We start from the raw sequence: 18,903 nt of genomic DNA, 5'->3' as shown, positions 1-18,903 counted from the left end.
TTAAGGAGCTGTGTCTGTCCATGGACGATAAGAGAAAATTGATGGACACAGCACCCACCCCTCGTTTTTAAGCTTTTACTGCTTGTTTTACTCGGTGCTACATTGACCCATTATAAGCAAGCCTAGTTTTTTACAGCTCTTGTTATGAGAGCGTTATGCTTTATTATGTAACTTGACCCTTTGATACATTTAATAAAATCCACATCTCTCTGGGGACTCTTGTTCCTTTAGACGCCCCCAAGGAGATACAATTTATTTATATGCAAGAAACTGGCTATGGCAGTAACCTCTATAAGAAGAGTGACAGAGGATCAGAGGTCAAATTCCACAACAGCAGATATACGTGAAGGTTTGTACTTCTCTAGTTGTTTCTGTACAGTTTATTATAGGGTCTGGAGGTCCTATGTTTCTTGGTGTGATACCAAAAGATGGCATCCTCGGAAGTATGTCATTGGAAGAATTCTTGCCTTCCTTCAGTTAGGAGTAGAAATTAGGCTAACCTTGAGTAGAATCAAGGGTCAGATGTCGGCCTCATTGGTATTTTTTCAAAGTCATTTGCCTCGCATTCTTTCATCCCGGCCTTATACAAGGGCTAATGGCGTCTAACGCTGCTACTTAGGTCACCCTTGTGCCCATGGGATTTTAATCTAGTTTTATCGGCCTTACAAAGATTGCCCTTTGAGCCGATGCTCCATATTCCCTTGATCTTTTTGACAAGGAAGTTTTTTTTTATGGAAGTTACCTCAGCAAGGAGAGTATCAGAATTGCCAGATTTCTCATGTAAAGAGCCATACTTAATTATTCATAAGGACAAGGTGGTGTTGCGTCCTCACCCAACCTTTCTGTCTAAGGTAAGTGTCCAGTTTTCACCTGAACCAAGATGTCTCTCTGCCTTCCTTTTTTCCAGGTCCTCGTTCTCCCAAGGAAAAATTGGTACATTCTCTCAATGTGGTGAGAGCTGTTAGGCGCTATCTGAAGGTGACAGCTCAGATACGGAAAAGTGATGCTTTGTTTGTGCTGCCAGAAGGGCCCAGAAAAGGGCAGACGGTGTCAAAATCAACTATTTCAAAGTGGATTTGTCAGGTTATAATTCAGGCTTATGGTTTGAAATTAAGTGTTCAGCATTTTCAAGTTAGCGCACACTCTACCAGGGCAGTTAGTGCTTTATGGGCGGTGCATCACTAAGCCTCTATGACTTAGATTTGCAAGTCCACAACTTGGTTGGCAGTACATACATTTACAAAATTGTATCAGTTGGATGTAAGACTGCAAGCGAATGACGCTTCTGGGCGCAGTGTACTGCAGGTGGCAGTATAGGTCCTCACGTCTGATGGCGGCCCATTGATATGTGTCTCCCTACCTTCGGAGGCATTGCTTTGGGACTTCCCACATAGTAATTACTTTGGCTGCTCTGTGTCCTGTGATGTACGATAAAGAAAATAGGATTTTTATAACAGCTTACCTGTAAAATCCTTCTCTTGGAGTACATCACGGGACACAGAGGTCCCTTCATTCTTGTTGGGATATATATTGCTTTGCTACAAAAACCAAGGTACTTCCTGTATGGGAGGGGTTATAAAGAGGGGGACTTCCTGTCTTTTGGGTGTGCCAGTGTCCATTCACCTAAGGTGGAGTATAACCCACATAGTAATTACTATGGCTGCTCTGTCCTGTGATGTACTCCAAGAAAAGGATTTTACAGGTAAGCTGTTATAAAATTTTGACGCACTTTCGCTGCGATTTCAGGAAATGCCTGTGTAAACTTGAGGTCTGTGGATCTCAACTGAGATGAAAGTCGGACCAAAGTAGTACAGGGACTACTTTGAAGTCGGCATGACGTGAAGTGGTACATATATGAATGGTTATCATTGGCAATCATGGGGAATGACTTGTGGTGTGACTTTGCAGTCCCAAGACGCAGGACAAGTCGCACAAGTGTGAAAGGGGCCTAAAGCAGGTTTTTGTTTGTGCTCTAACAGAAGTAGGTCTCAACTTGGGTGAGCCACGATCCTGACCCACTAGCACATGCCCACTTGTTAGTGCATATGTATGTATATATTTCCACAAGCCCCACGGCGAGGGAGCACTGCAGACCACTAAGCTCTGAAGAAAGGGGTACGCCCCCGAAACGCATCAGCTTTAACATCGATTGTTGATTCAAGCGACTATCGCGTTCCACTGATGTTGCTGGATTTCTGCTGCACTGTCTTTTAAAGCCTGATTTTAAACTCCACATTGTGAGTATAATGATATATTTTAATAAAATTTTAGCATTATCGCACTAGGTCGGTGCGCCCTCCGTTCTTTTCTCTTTCCTTACCGGCTTACATGTGCCAGGGTACTCCCCTGTTTGATGGCTGCATCTTTCTTCCACATTGATGTGCAACAGCTCTTAGGTATGCTGGGAGTTGATTTATTGCGCTCCGTCCCCCCCACGGAGAGCGTGTGCAAAGCAAAAAATGTTCACCCTGTGATTAATGTGTCACAAATCGCCTAATTTGAATCCCCCAGCTGGTGGTTGTGATGCCAGCGGGAGACCTGTTGTCCTATTGACTTACCTGCTGTTCAATCCCTCATCGTTGGTCTTGTCCTGTGTGCCTTTGGGATCCCGACAGTGACCAGAGCATTACGCCATATGCTTGCGGTCATACTTGAGGCCCCAATTCAACGGATTGTGCACACTGAGTTTAGAGTGCCGTTGCACTCAGCGGTTCAGATTGTTTGGAAGTGTTCACGCAGTACTGTACAGAGACCACAACACTTAAGCCCTTGAATGTTATGTTTGTTCTGTCTTGTGCAAACTACCCTCTGCTGGGCTTGGGGAGGAGGGATGAGGTATGAAAAGAAGTGGAATGTGTCATATTTTAAATGCTCTGATATACATCTACCATGACAGGTGGGATGAATGTGCCAACACTGATGTCGTGGAATGTTAGGGGCTTGGTGACCCCCTCAAGCGCTCAATGGTTTCCACGTCTATGAGAACTATCTCCCTGCCATTTGTGCATTGCAGGAGACTCACCTCACCCCGACTCCTTGTCTTGCCTCAACTTCAGGTGGGTGGGAGAGGTCTATCATTCTACTCACACCTCCTTTTCCAGAGGTGTGAGTGTGTTGATATATGGCTCACTAGGCTACCAGGAACTAGATAGTGTGGTGGACACCGAGAGAAGTCATTTTACATTGCCGCCTATTTTCCTTGAAATGTATACTTGCTTTTGTATATATCCCACATCCAGGTAGCAATCAGGTCCTGCGGGCCATCCTGGACTATCAGTTGGGCCATCCGGAGGTACCTTTGTATATTTTGGGTGACTTTAACTGCTACTTGGACCCCCACTTAGACAAACACCCCCTAGTTGCGTCAGGACAAGGCGCATGCCAACAGCCCTGAGAAAACTGGTCGAGGAGGTGGGCTGGTTGGATTTGTGAAGGAGTAGGAACCCTGGGAAATGTCAGTTCAAAAACACATATGTCCTTGTCACGCATTGACCGATACAACTGTCCGATCTGTGGCAGAGATGACATATGATATGGGAGGTATTTAAAGGGGAGTTCCACCCACAATTTCACTTTTTAAATATAAATACCCCTGTAATACACAAGCTTAATGTAGTCTAGTAAAGTTAGTCTGTAAACTAAGGTCCGTTTTGTTAGGTTGTTACAGCATTTAGATAGTTTATAATCTAGAAATAGACCGTGGCCATCTTAAGCCTGGGCATCATGAAGCCAGACTGTATGACTTCCTGAATTTCAGCTTTGCATATCTCGCACATGCTCAGTGCACAAGCAATGTAATAGGTTTCAGTCAGGTTTGCAAGGATTACTGGGAAACATGATGCCTATCCCAGAAACCCTTGCAAATAGCCTAGGCAAATAAGGAGGAGGAAGTAATGAAGGACTACAAAATAAAGGTATTTACAAGCAACAAATTAAATAAAAATTGTCCATTCTGAACACTATGAGATTAGAGCATGCAGCACAGACAAACATAAAAAAAATTGGCGGAACTCCACTTTAAGACCACTCTCCACTGATTCTGGGTCTGGAAGTCTGTCCCCCATCAACACTACTCGGAGCCCCCTGGAAGTTAAATGCCTTCTGGCTTAATCTTTTACCATCACAGGCCCAGATAGAACAGAAAATTAGATGTAGGGACACATTCAAGGACTTTCTTAGGGGGCTGTTTATTAGAGAAATAAATGCATTCAAAAGGACGTCTAGTGCACAAAGGGAGGGGGAGGAGCGATTGGTACATGACCCAGTGGTCAAATTTGTTGCTAACTCCACTGAAGATCATAGGTATGCATGGCTGTCTGCTCAGGATGCGCTGATCCGGCTCACCTCTTCTACAGCTGAGCGGAAACGCTTCTTCAGAAAACTTGCTTTTTATGGGGGGGGCATACTGGTCGCCTCTTGGCAAACATTTCCCATGCTCCACAGACATCACCATCCATTGGTGTCCTAAGGGCATCTGATGGAAAGATAACTAATTCCCCGGATAACATTATGACGATTCTCAGTTCATATTACTCCAATTTATACCGATCATGCATATCTTGAAGGGATAGAGCTACCCACTCTGTCAGACATGGCTCAACAACAACTGGACGCTAGAGGAGCTACAGATAGTGACCGGAATGTTCCCCAACTCCAAGGCGCTGGGGGAGGATGGCATCCCTGTAGAGGTGTATAAGCAATATGGTGAACAGCAATTGCTTAGACTGTTAGGGGTGTTTAATGAAGCCAAACTAACTGGGTGCCTTCCTCTCTGACTAAAGCCATTATAGTCTTACTACTAAAAACCTGGCAAAGACCACTTAGACCCAGGCTCCTATAGACCAATATCCCTTTTGCAATCGAAATGTGAAAATACTGGCTAAGGTGCTAGCACAACTCCTGTATATACCGTACTTCACAATTCCCCCATGGTTGTCCCACTAAAGCAGTTCAGAGTCATTAATTCAATTTCTAGGTCCCTTATTTGGCTCAATTCAACAGCAAGGGTAAAATTAGAACAGTTACAAGTACGAAGGATGCAGGAGGGATGGCACTACCAAATCAATGGCTGTATTATCTGGCTTCACAACTTCAACACATAGCTAGGGTCCTGAGCCTCCCTAGTACTTCAGTGCTGAACTTGGTGGAGGTTTGCCAAACCAAATAAGCTATTTCCTACTTACAAACTGATGCACAAATGATGAAACAAAGCTAGAGCGTTGCAACAAGTAGAGGGTTTCACTAGGTATAGCCCCATTTGGATAAAAAAGCGATACTTGGAGTTGGAAAAGTTACAATATGGCACGAGATGGCAACAGTACGGGATTACACATATGGCACAAATATTTAGAGGTGGTAAACTTGCAGTCGAAAATCAAACTCCCTGCCTCCATGCAATTCTATTATTTCCAACTCCAACACGCAGTTAAGGACCAATTTGATGGGGATGCTTGGATTCAGAGCCCCACACCCGTTTTTAATTACATGAGGGAAGTAACCACATATAAAGGTTTCATTTTGTGCAGCTGTTCTATGCTCCTCAACAAATTCCTTCCTGCTGCAGGGATCATATCCAAGTGGGAGAGGGTCATGGGAGCCTTTGAGGAGGACCAATGAGAAGAGGCTCTCTCAGTTCCCCTATGGTCCCTGAACGTGGCCCATTGGTTGTCCCAGTTATATATACACTTGTGCGTACATTACACACCAGTTAGACTGGTGAGAATGGGTGTGCAAGAGGATCCTTCCTGTACAAGATGCATGAAGGACCACGGTGAACCTGATCCATATGCTATGGAGGTGCCCTAAACTGCATGTTTTCTGGAAGGAAGTGTTGGATACTATTAATTGTGTATTTCAGGTCCAGCTTACTGGACACCCTAAACTGTGCTTGCTGTGAATTATAGAAAAGGGCCCGAATGAGGAACCCTCTAGACTAGCGATAGCTAGGGCTCTCTTCCAGGCTATGAAACTAATTTTGAAGCACTGGAAGTCAGAAGAACCCCCTGCGGTGAAGGAATGGCTGAATCAAATGGGAGGCACTATTGGGTTGGAAAAATACATTTATGGTCGTTACCCTCTGACCGAGAGAGATGTGGATCACATAAACACGCGACAAGACATACAACATAAATTGACCTGAAGTGTGCCTTGGTGGTCTGGTCAGTATGCCAAGAAAAGGGGGGCATACCCAAGGTAAGTAATGGGTAGTTAATTGAAGAAGAATATGCTGAGAAGTGCCCTGAAAAAGGGAAGGGCGGGAGGGTGTCGAATGCGATTGAATGCGCAGACTCACGGACATGAGGTGAGCTGGGAAAAGTCAGCCCAGTGACGTGTAGTACCGCACACTGAGCCGACAAAGAGCATGTGTGAGTGGGCTGCCTAAATACCCTCCGGGCTCCTCCCATAAACTCAGGCCACCATACTGGCCTTCTTATTTATGGTCGTTACCCTCTGACCGAGAGAGATGTGGATCACATAAACACGCGACAAGACATACAACATAAATAGACCTGAAGTGTGCCTTGGTGGTCTGGTCAGTATGCCAAGAAAAGGGGGCAAAAGACTCATATAGGGAAATAGTTTATATTGATTTCTTGTATTTATTGAGCCAGCTTGGTAACGGCTTGTGCCATTCCTTCATGAGGATTTGGGATGTATGTGGAAAAACAAGGAGACTTCCATCAGCCTGGTATCTTGATTACGTGGTCTGGTACTCCCTGTTGGGAGGCAACTGAGGCTGCTCCAATTCGGAAAGAATGTCCAGAGAACTGACTGGGGTTTGAAGCCCAAGTTACTTAGGAGGATTCTGACATGCTTGACACACTGGCTGACACTCAGGGAGGTGGTTTAGAAAGGGTATTAACGAGCTACCATCAGATTGGCTGGGTAGATGGAGCAGTAGTGGGTCGAGCACCGTCACTGGGTGTCAGTCTGAAACAGGTTGATGTCAACCCCAGGGGCTGGTTTGTTGCGTTTGCAGACTGTGAGAGTGTAGTGGTTTGAAAGCGAGTCGGGTGGCGTCGGAGCAGTGTGTGACTGCCGGAGCCGCTGACTAAATTCACTAGGTTGTAGGGAACCATAGAAGGCCTGGTAGATGGCTGTTTGGGTGACTAGTCTGGGCAAAGCCCTAAACAGGGAGCGAGTAAGGATTTTAGACATGTCCCTAAAGAGGGGACTCTTGAAAGCAGTGTTTACAAGCTGTTACAGGCATTTGCGTTTCGAATGCCTCTGAACATCCGTCTGAACCCATTTTTTTTTTTTTTCGGGAAGGTTTCTAAACTCAACTGCCTAGAAACGACTATAAATGATCCTGTGTACATGAACTGACAAGATAACAGAGGAGAAATCAGGGGTGTCTGAAAAACAACCAACTGTTCCTAAACGTCTGTTTACCAACAGCAGTGTACATGAGGCCAAAGATGATTTTTCTGGCTGCAAGGGTCTCAATGAATGCCAGGTTGCTGGGGCGAGACTGCATGGTCACAAAGGTCTTTGACGAGTGGGAGGTTGCTCAAGACAGTATTGCGTGGTTGCAAGGGTCTCAATGAGTGTGGCGCTGCTGAGACGGTATTGTGTTTGCAAGGGACTCAACAATGGTGTGAGGCTGCTGAGACGGTATTGCGTGGTTGCAAGAGTCTTGATGAGTGTGGGGCTGCTGAGACGGTATTGCGTTTGCAAGGGTCTGAACTATGGTGTGAGGCTGCTGAGACAGTATTCCGTGGTTGCAAGGGCCTTGATGAGTGTGGGGCTGCTGAGACGGTATTAAGTTTGCAAGGGTCTGAACTATGGTGTAAGGCTGCTGAGACGGTATTGCGTGGTTGCAAGGGTCTTGATGAGTGTAGGGCTGCTGAGACGGTATTGCGTTTGCAAGGGTCTCAACAATGGTGTGAGGCTGCTGAGACGATTTTGCATGGTTGCAATGGTCTCAACAGGTGTCAGGTTGCTGGGCCGAGATTGTGTGGTGACAATTTTTTTTTTTCTGTGTTTTTTTTTTTTTTTTTTGCATTTTGTAGGGGTGATGTGTTGCAAGGGTCTTAACAAGGGTGTCAGGCTGCTGAGACAATTTTGTGTGCTTGCAAGAGTCTCCATGAGTGTGGGGCTGCTGAGACGGTATTGCGTTTGCAAGGGTCTTAACAAGGGTGTCAGGCTGCTGAGACAATTTTGTGTGCTTGCAAGAGTCTCCATGAGTGTGGGGCTGCTGAGACGGTATTGCGTTTGCAAGGGTCTTAACAAGGGTGTCAGGCTGCTGAGACAATTTTGTGTGCTTGCAAGAGTCTCCATGAGTGTGGGGCTGCTGAGACGGTATTGCGTTTGCAAGGGTCTCAACAAGGGTGTCAGGCTGCGGAGACAAATTTTGCATGCTTGCAAGAGTCTCCATGAGTGTGGGGCTGCTGAGACGGTATTGCGTTTGCAAGGGTCTTAACAAGGGTGTCAGGCTGCTGAGACAATTTTGTGTGCTTGCAAGAGTCTCCATGAGTGTGGGGCTGCTGAGACGTTATTGCGTTTGCAAGGGTCTTAACAATGGTGTCAGGCTGCTGAGACAAATTTTTCGTCGTTGCAACGGTCTCAACAGGTGTCAGGTTGCGGGGCTGAGATTGTGTGGTGGCAATTGTTTGTTTGTTTTCTGCACTTTTATATTTCTTTTTGCGTTTTTTTTTTTTTTGTAAGGGTCATGTGTTGCAAGGGTCTTAACAAGGGTGTCAGGCTGCTGAGACTATTTTGTGTGGTTGCAAGAGTCTCGATGAGTGTGGGGCTGCTGAGACAGTATTGCGTTTGCAAGGGTCTCAACAAGGGTGTCAGGCTGTGGAGACGAATTTTGCGTCCTTGCAACGGTCTCAACAGGTGTCAGGTTGCTGGGCTGAGATTACGTGGTGGCAATTGTTTTTTTTTATTTTTATTTTTGCGTTTTATATATTTTTTTTTTCTTTTTTTGCATTTTGTAAGGGTCATGTGTTGCAAGGGTCTCAGCGAGGGTATCAGACTGCTGAGATGATTTGCATGGTTGCAAGGTCTCAATCAATAAGAATTGGGTTACTGTGGGATAGAAACACCTGTTTTTTTTGTACCTTAAGGAAGCAGTATAAGGTAGAAGGACAACGCCTGTTTGAATCGTAGGTTGCGCAGGGGCCACTAATGAACGATATGGGAGACAACGAATGGTAGCAAATTGATAAGACATAAAGAATGTAATAACAAATCTTACTTGCGACAGTGGGCCATGCGAGTCAGTTTGCGGCGGACTGTGGCTGAAGTGAAACATGTCGGGAACGTGTAGCGTGATGCCGTGCATGGGGCAAAACAACGAGGTTTGGTATAGAAAACAGAACACGAGAAGTGCGTATCAATGCTTTGTAAGCTCCACTGCGGGGACCAAACATATGGTACAGGTGACACCATGAGTGGCCACGAATTTGACATGACAAACAAGCTAACGAATCCTACCTGGGACAGTGAACGTGCGACTGGGTTTGCTTTGGACTGGAGTGGATGTGCAACACATCCCAAGAGTGTGGTGTGGCGCCATGCATGACACACAGGCAATAACTTTGGTAAATAAATGAGAGAGAAAAGCCGTGTACAAGCAATTCGTAAGTTCCGCTGCGGGAACTAAAACACACGACATGGGGGAAACAATGAATGACAACGGTAGAAAGTATGCAATGTATCTGATACAAAACGGTTGTGAAATGCATCCGATTCAAATTGATAGTAAGGAGTATTGAACGAATCTGATACGAATTGGTTGTAGAGTGTATGCTACCCTTTGCTTTGAAACCGAACACCTACCAACCACCCATCCCCCCCAGGCTAATCAAGTGCAGACAAGGCACCATGTGAGTCCAATTACCACCTCAATCTGCCAAAGAACCCATACAAACAAATGTCAATCAAATGGATTTACAAATGAATCGTATGTTTGGCAGAAGGAAGTTACAAATGTACTACGCCTGAGCCGAATGATGTTGGAACATGAGTAAAAGTAACTCAGATGCAGATTTTTTTCCCAAAAGGGATGCAGGATAGGAAGCATAACGAATTGCAAGATTGCACAAGATATGAAAAGGTTTGAATCCTACCTGCGACAGTAAGCGGGAACCGCCGGCGAAGACCATGAAGGGAGAAGCCGCAAAGCGCTTGCGATGTCGAATGCGATTGAATGCGCAGACTCACGGACATGAGGTGAGCTGGGAAAAGTCAGCCCAGTGACGTGTAGTACCGCACACTGAACCGACAAAGAGCATGTGTGAGTGGGCTGCCCTAAATACCCTCCGGGCTCCTCCCATAAACTCAGGCCACCATACTGGCCTTCTTATTTATCAAAATAGGGGGAGTATGAAAAAATTCTACAAAATTTGGGCACAATGGCTGGACGTTCCTGGTTTGGCTTTGGTTGATCTGATTATGGACCGTCTGCTTTTGTAGAGGTAAGATAATAGGCTCTGGAGGGAGAATGGCACCCGGGATACTCATACCTCATAGAAGTCTTCTGGTTCCTTTTTTGTGTTGCACTCTTTGGTCTACTCCTAGAAATATGCTAATGTGTTGAGTAGAAAATATTTGTTGCTGCATACCATGGTTTGAAGGTGTACTTCTAATTTGTACAAACAATGTGTGTACTGTACTGTTTATAATCATCTATTGTTCTTTCATTAAAATTCTGTAGGGGTCGCTCATGAGCAGGAAAGCCAGTATTAAAGTTCTTCACTAAATTTAAAAGTAGAGCTTTTTAAACTTCTCCCCATGCATGGGAGGGAGGACGGTGATGAGAGTTGTTAGGCCTAAAGGAGCTGAGACCAGAAGCATGTTGTAGGCCTGAGGCCGGCTCATAGAGAGTGAGTTATTGTCAGTAGACCTGATTGGAACGTGTCGAGTAATTTATGGGTGTCCAAATGCAGTTGTACAACAGCTACAACTGCATTTGGACACCCATAAATTACTCGACACGTTCCAATCAGGCTTCCGTCCGGGGCACGGAACAGAAACGGCGTTGCTCAAAATATGGGATGATGTGCTAGAGGCCGCAGATGAAGGAGAATCTTGTCTCCTGATCCTGCTGGACCTAAGCGCGGCTTTCGACACTGTAGACCACGGACTACTGCTAGCTAGGCTAGCCGAAGTGGCCAAAGTCGCGGAAGGTGATTTACCCTGGTTCTCCTCCTTCTTGGAAAACCGATCACAAACAGTGAAACTGGGATCTTTCAGCTCTGAAAAACGTACGGTATCATGCAGAGTCCCTCAGGGGTCGCCCTTGTCACCCGTATTGTTCAATATCTATCTCCGCCCCCTCTTTGAAATCATCAGGAACCAGAAGCTACTTTACCACTCCTATGCAGACGGACACACAACTGTATTTCCGCATCTGCAACAAAAAGGATCATTCTCTTGGACTAGAGAAATCCCTCTCTCTAATAGATAGCTGGATGACATCCAGTTATCTTAAACTCAATGGTTCAAAAACAGAACTACTTCTGTTTCACACAAACCGGAAAAGTCACCCCGCGTCAACCTGGACCCCCCACCCATTCTGGGAAAAACTATCATCCCTAGTACCAAAGTCAAAAGTCTCGGAGTCATCTTCGACTCCTACATGACAATGGATGCACAAATAGGGTCTGTAGTCAGCGAATCGCACTATCTGCTGCGCCTACTACGCCGACTCACCCCTTTTATCCCGAAAGAGGACATTGCAGTCGTGGTGGGAACAATCATCAATTCCAGACTAGACTACGCAAATGCAAATATCTAGGACTCCCCAAATACCAAATCACTCGTCTGCAAGTCGTTCAAAACACGGCCGCTCAATTAGTGACTGGCAAAAAACAATGGGAATCAATCTCACCTTCGCTGAGATCCCTTCATTGGATTGGATGCCAGTAAAAGACAGAACTTCATTGGATGCCAGTAAAAGACAGAACTAACGCATAAGTGTATTCACGGAAACGCCCCCCAATACCTATGCGAAAAAATAAAAGCCCATAACCAAAATCGCATTCTGCGATCCACAAATCAAAACCTACTCCAAATACCCAAAGCCAAATACAAGTCCAAAGGAGATCGAAGATTTGCAGTCCAAGGACCTCGGCTGCGCTACCAACTACCATCCGACTGGAGTCGGACCACTTGGCCTTCAGGAGAAAGATTAAAACCCATCTCTTCTGAAGTCAAATAGGGTTCCTTTCCCATGGAATGGAAACAGCTCCCAGAGGCGATTCAGTTCGCATGTGCTGCGCTTTACAAGTTTTTCACTCACTCAGACCTGTCACCGTCCTGTGCTAGGCGCTATGTCATTATTGACGCTTGTCTTCTGTCATCATTGACGCTTGTCTTCTGTCATCACATTATCTGCGCAGCGAATGTGTTCAGGATTGACTTCACTTTCTTCAAGATCAGGGACCTGGAGACTGGCACTGTGCTTTTTGAGATCTCCATACCCTGCTCAGCTACCTGTCATGGGGGGCACCTTTCCTGGGGCAGGTCTCCTTCATACTTCAAGTACAACTAGAATTGTTGGATGGAGTAAGGAAGGGTTATTGTTCCCAATTTGACATCCATTTGGGTGCAGGTGAATGTCCTTGAATGCACACTGTCTGTGCTCGGGGGCATGTTCCTGCACCAAAACGGATATCAAGGTGAGAGCAGGGCCTGTGCGCCCCCTATGGGCAGGCCGCCACTGGGTATAATCTTCATAACAAGTACAATTTTTCCTAAGTCGGCAGATTTGACTCCTAGGTCAAATTTTGAATCCACTTGGGATGATGCCAGCTGCGCAAGTGTAAACATAAACCAATGCAATGGTTCTACCTGTTTTTAAAAGTCCTATTCTAGGTCAAGGAACAATAAAAGATGGGGATCACTTACATAAGTGAAAGACCCAGGTCATTATTATTGCAGTGTTCTTCAAAGGGCAGTATCAAAGAATCCAGATCACCTCAAATAATCATGATATTATTGATGTACTGTACCATCCATATAACACTACAGTGCTTTGAAAAAGTATTCCAATTCCTTGGCATTTTCCCCTTTTTGTCATGTTACAACCAAAAAGGTAAATGTATTTTATGTGATAGACCAACACAAAGTGGCACATAATTGTGAAGTGGAAGGAAAATTATAAATAGTTTTCCACATTTTTTACAAATAAATATCTGACAAGTGTGGGGTGCATTTGTAGAACCACCTTTCGCTGCAATTACAGTTTCAAGTCTTTTTGGTGTCTACCAGCTTTGCACAGAGTACAGGGGGCTGAATACAAATGCAGGCCAAACTTTTCAGATATTTATTTGTAAAAAATCATGAAAACCATTAATCATTTTCCTTCCACTTCACAATTGTGTGCCCTTTTGTGTTGTGTTTGTGCTCTATCATATAAAATCCTAATAAAACTTTTTTGATTGCAAAATGTCAAAATGTAGAAAATTTCAAGGGGTATGAATACTTTTTCAAGGCACTGTTTATTCTGAGCAAAGGAAATTGTATTGCCAAATCTGAAGGTACTCCAAGTAACCAATAGTTAGGTTAGCATAGCTGAGTGCAAAATATGTGCCCTTGAGAATGAACTGAGCTGGATTAAAATGTAAGTTAGATTGGAAGGTGAGGATATAATTCATAGCACCAAGGTCCACACTGTGTAGGATGGATGTGTATAAAGACTGAACGTCCAGGGACAATCAGATGTAGGAGGGTTCCTGGAATACCTTTTGAATGGTTTCCATGCGATACAAAGTATCTCTGATCTAGGAACAAGGTGCAAAAACCAAATGTTGTACGAAATAGCCTATGTGAGATAATCCATTAGGTCCAGTTCACACTGGTGTGACAAGTTGCATGACATTTAAAAATCATTGTCTCCCTTTTGGGAGCTGTCTTAACTGGTCCTACTTGTGTCGTGCTGACTTTTGAAAAGGTTTCTGCACTACTTTGGTCCTATTTCAGCCCATTAATTTAATTGAAGTTGCATCCAAGTCAAATCAGCATCTTAATTGGTCTGACTTGGGACATGTGACTTGTGCTCAGAGGCAATGTTAGCAATGCAAAATGTATTGCAAAAAAAAACGGCGTGGGGGTCCCCCAATCCTTACTAGGCCCTTTGGGAATGGCAGGCTCAGCTGTTTGATGGTTCTTATATAGGTAAGGGGCAGGGCCACCTGCCGATGTCAGCTGGTGGCACTGCCCCCTTGTGATGCCACGGACCCAGCATGTACCCCCCTCCCCTTGTTGAGGCCATGTGGCCTGATATGGTTCAAAAGGGGGGCACTTGTTCGCTCATACCCCCACTTTCCTGGATTTCCTCAAAATCCATACAAGACCAAGGGGACCCCATGCTGTTTTTTTTTTTGTTGTTTTTTTTTTCGGCGTGGGGTTTCGCCTTAACCACTTCCCGACCGCTGCACGACTATATACGTCAGCGGCGGTCCAGTTTCCGATAATGGTGGTCTCTGTGGCGGATTCGTTATCGGCGGTTACCTTTCTCCATAATAGCCTCCATAGCAGGGTCTGAAGCAACGTCAAAACGTCACTTCCGCCCATAGCTCTTAAAGGGCCTTTTTTTCGTCATTTTTTATTGAATTGAAGTCTAAATAGGAGATCTGAGGTCTTTTTGACCCCAGATCTCATATTTAAGAGGACCTGTCTTGCTTTTTTCTATTACAAGGAATGTTTATATTATAAGTGACCCAATTGAAAAAAAAAAAAACTAAAAATAAATAAAGTAAAATAAATTAGACTTTTTTTAAAGAGCCCCATCCTGACGAGCTTGCGCGCTGAAGCGAATGCATACGTGAGCAGCACCCGCATATGAAAACAGTGTTTAAACCACACATGTGAGGTATCGCCGTGATTGTTGCAGTGAGAGCAATAATTCTAGACCTAGACCTCCTCTGTAACTCGAAACATGCAAAAAAAAATTAAATGTCGACTATGGAGATTTTTAAGGGTAAAAGTTTGCCGCCTTTCCACGAGCGTGCACATTTTTGAAGCGTGACAAGTTGGGGTTCAACACACAATACCAAACAAATTGGGCTAACTTTACTGTTGTCTTCTTTTAATGCTTTATTTATGAGGAATTTTAGCCTGTGAGAAAGTGACTTGAGAAATAAGGATGTGTGTCTGAGGCATGTTGCTTTCCTGCTACACCTTCTCTTCCAAGTGTGCTTTCAGATCTCACAGACACTGCTCATTTGACAGCTGAGCGGCTCAGCGCAACCTTCTGCCTGCCTCTGGCTGGTCATCTCAGGTCCTGCACCCTTGATGTGCAGTTTCTTGATTCATGCTTGAGAAGCTTAACATGGAAGTGGATATTGTTTTTCCTGTCTTATATAAATGTACCTATTTTAACCACTCCTGTGCCCTTCTGTTTCTGATATATTGCAGCTTACAAGTCCTTGGATGTGGTACTTGCATTCGTTTTTCGTTTTCCAGGCTTATTTTCCTTTTATTTTCAGCCGGTGATCCTGCCAATAACAATGTCCTTTCCTAGATAACACTACTCACTCACTGTACTGTTATCTGGGAAGCAGCAGTTTTTTTTTACCCTAGATCTGTAAGTATGTTGGAAAAAAGAACACCTTGCCCTCTCCTCATCTAGTGGGGAGGTGTTCTGTAGTCCGCAGAAAAAATTGGACTGGATTGGTTACACTTCTAACTGATAACAGTGCAGCAGAGTGTACAGAAAATTAGTATACTGCAGTCACACTTTTTATTTTACATATTTTTAAAATATATATTTAACAGAGAAAATTTGCAGAAATAAGGTAAGTTCAGTCTTGGATTTTACATATCTGTAGCCCCACAGTTTTTTGGGGGGGAATTTGACAGTGGGTGTGGGAAGAGGGTTTGAGCTTGTTGCACCCTAAATGACATGCTCCAAATAAGTTAACTTATTCTTCATATATGGCCAGTTCTGTGATCCAAGTACCAGTGGCAAGCTCTGCACTCTGACCCTTAACCTTCTTGGTCAATGAACACAACTCCAGCCTGCTGATTGGACAATGAAAGAATAATAGCACCATGATAAAGTCATCCCTCTACTCACTGTTCTGTCAGTGTATTCCCTGTCAGCGCAGGTGTATACATTAGTTCCCCCCCTACCCAATTTCTGTCATGTCAAGTGCAAATTAAAGGGGTTGTAAAGGTTCATGTTTTTTCACCTTAATGCATCCTATGCATCAAGGTGAAAAAGCGTCTGACAGTTACGCCAACCCCCGTCGTCCTCTTCTCCGCTCAGTCTGGCCGTTGATTGGCTAGAGTGGATGTATTGATAGCAGCGCAGCCATTGGCTCGCGCTGCTGTCAATCACATCCAATGGCACGGGGCCAAGTGATACAGTGAGCGGCTATAGCCGCCGGCTGTATCACGGGAGTGCGCCTGCAAGAACTAACCCCCATGGGAGAGAGCTCCCATGAAGGGGGGTTAGTTCTTGCAGGGAGGAGCCAAGACAGCCACAGAGGGACCACAGAAGACTAGGTTTTGAGCCACTCTGTGCAAAACGAGCTGCACAGAGGAGGCAAGTATAACATGTTTGTTATTTTAAAAAAACATTATCCTTTACAACCCCTTTAAGGTCTGACTTTTAGTAAAAAAGTTTAAATTTAAACTTACTATAAAATGTTTGTTTTTGTTTTAGGGTCTTCTTATGCTCCTCCAGAATTTGCCCACAATCCACTGGGGGAACGAAGAAATTGGTCTCCTACTTGCAGAAGCATACAGACTGAAGTATATGTTTGCTGATGCTCCAAATCATTATCGTCGGTGAAATCGGTGTCTATTGCTTTATACTCCAGAAAATGTTGACAGAAGGAAGAGGAGGGTACTTCTTGCTTTAGTGCCTCTTTTAACTCATTACTCACTCATATGGACTTCAATGATTTGTGTGCAAGGCATATGTATGCATTTACCTGAAGATTAATGACTGACATGATGTGAATTATTTGTATATTAGAAATGTTTGTATGTATATGGATTGAAATTATATAATTAAGCTGTATTTGTTAAAAAAAAAATGTATTTTTTGTGTGCAAAAAACACAGTCTATTAAAAATTAGCTTAATACAGTACATAACGATAGGTACTGAACTAAGTACAAATAAAATGGACTGTTTAAATTAAAACTGATAGTAAGTTCTGGAGTGCCTGCCAGTATATAGAGGTACTTGCATATCTTTGGAGTGCCATTGGCTTTTAGGATGCACACATTCCCTGCAAATATGTCTAATTTATTTTGAGGTGGAACCTAGTTACAAATTTCAGCCTAAAGTTTGTAAAAGTGGGTACGGTTGTAGCATACCTGAGAGCTCTAGAGCAGGGGTGGCCAACCTTTTGAAGCACAAGGGCCACTTAAGCGACTTGGTAACTGGTTGCGGGCCACAATCCGCAGAGCGAGCGGGTGGCAGGTTCCGTGTCCACTCTGCATATGCAGAGCAGACACGGGACACAGCCTGATCGAATTGGAGGTAGGACACAAGTCGGTTTACATCTGCCACTCCTTAGAGGTGAATAGAGGGTCCAATTGGGTCGAACTGCAACGCAGTTTACCTTTTGGCTTTTCTGCACTTTGCAAGAGACTTCTTATATTATTCTGCAGGTTTGGTGCACTTTCAGAAAGCTCAACAAACTCACAGGTAATAACAGAAGTCTATGGCTTAGTGCAGGTAACCAGCAGGTGCACTGCTCTGCATCTGTAGATTAGTACCGAAAGCAGCCCAGTAACCACTGCAGAACAGATGCCCATATATACACTGTGATTTTAGTAATAAACTGATCTCTAATAACGGTATTCTATTCTATCCCATCCCAGAGTAGGAGGTCGCGGGCCACTGCTTGGACACCCCTGCTCTAGAGAATACATTTTCCTATTGGAATTCTGCACATACATAACTAGCTGCTATGTGCCCCAGCCTGTTGTCCTCCCATTTAATAAAAAAAAATGGTGGTTAGGGGCCCTCTATTTCTGCTAATGTGACTAGCCACCTATTTTTGTATTAAAACATACATTTCCAAAATGACTCTGGAAATGGAAGTTGACTGTTTTATTTGAGATCTTCCATTTATTTAGTGTCATGCGCTGTTAAACAATGCATTTTGGTTAAAGTCTGCAGTGATGAAAACCCAGCATAAATAACCAGATGATGATTTTTGACATTTTCAGCTAGCCAGTACATGTCTAAGTTGCAAATTATATTGTGCTATATGTCATTGCAAAAAAAAAAAATATTTAGTGAAAGATAAACAAACAAGTGTCATTATGAACTCTTGCACTGTGTTTTTGGTTTGCCCTTGCTATAGAATGTAACGGTATTCTTTAAATGAAAGGTAAGGGTAAGGAAAAAACACTATAGTCCACAATCTACAAACAGATGATAATATATACTGTCTGTTTTTCCCTGATCATCTCATATGTCTGTTGCTGGACTGCAACTGTGACCTTCAATAAAGTGCACCTGTTGGATTTCCCTTTACTAGGGAAAAGTTATTACAGCTGGGTGTAAGTTTGCTTATTTCACAAAAATGTTATCTCTGAATGAAACAAAGTTATTACTTTAGTTTGGTGATGGAGCTTGCAAATATTTAAAATATGTAACCAAGCACTACTAACTAAAATGATACAGGAAAACGGATTAAAGAACATACACAAGCATACTCAAACTTGAAAAAGGTTAATGAAACATATGCATAGTGTAAAAAGAAAAACAACGTGATTGGTGGGGGGTGGTGTATAGTTAATGGATGTGGTTGATGGGATCTCAGATTGGCCTCAAATCAGGAGATGGTTTCACCACAATCGAAAGGTCTACTGTAGTTCTCTTACATAGGTCGTGCCATATACAGTGGATAGAAACAGTCTACTCTATACACCCCTGTAAAAATGCCAGGTTGCATCGCACATTATGAAATGCTTACATTAGAATG

At 43.9% G+C, this 18,903-nt stretch overlaps 1 protein-coding gene across 6 annotated transcripts in view; it reads left to right on the top strand.

The window, feature by feature from the left end:
* Positions 1-17,319, top strand: part of TBC1D22B (TBC1 domain family member 22B) — a 911,570-nt gene extending 894,251 nt beyond the window's left edge. For all 6 annotated transcript variants that reach the window (XM_040337614.1, XM_040337609.1, XM_040337613.1 and 3 more), the window contains one exon: positions 16,622-17,319. In XM_040337614.1, coding sequence (XP_040193548.1) covers positions 16,622-16,750 — 129 coding nt within the window. In that variant the 3' untranslated portion in view covers positions 16,751-17,319. The remainder of the gene's footprint in view (positions 1-16,621) is intronic.
* The last annotated feature ends 1,584 nt before the right edge of the window (positions 17,320-18,903 follow it).

Source organism: Rana temporaria, chromosome 2, assembly GCF_905171775.1.
Source record: "Rana temporaria chromosome 2, aRanTem1.1, whole genome shotgun sequence".
NCBI lineage: Eukaryota > Metazoa > Chordata > Amphibia > Anura > Ranidae > Rana > Rana temporaria.
The sequence above is the reverse complement of the archived record's forward strand: the minus strand, read 5'-3'. Positions and strand labels throughout refer to the sequence as shown.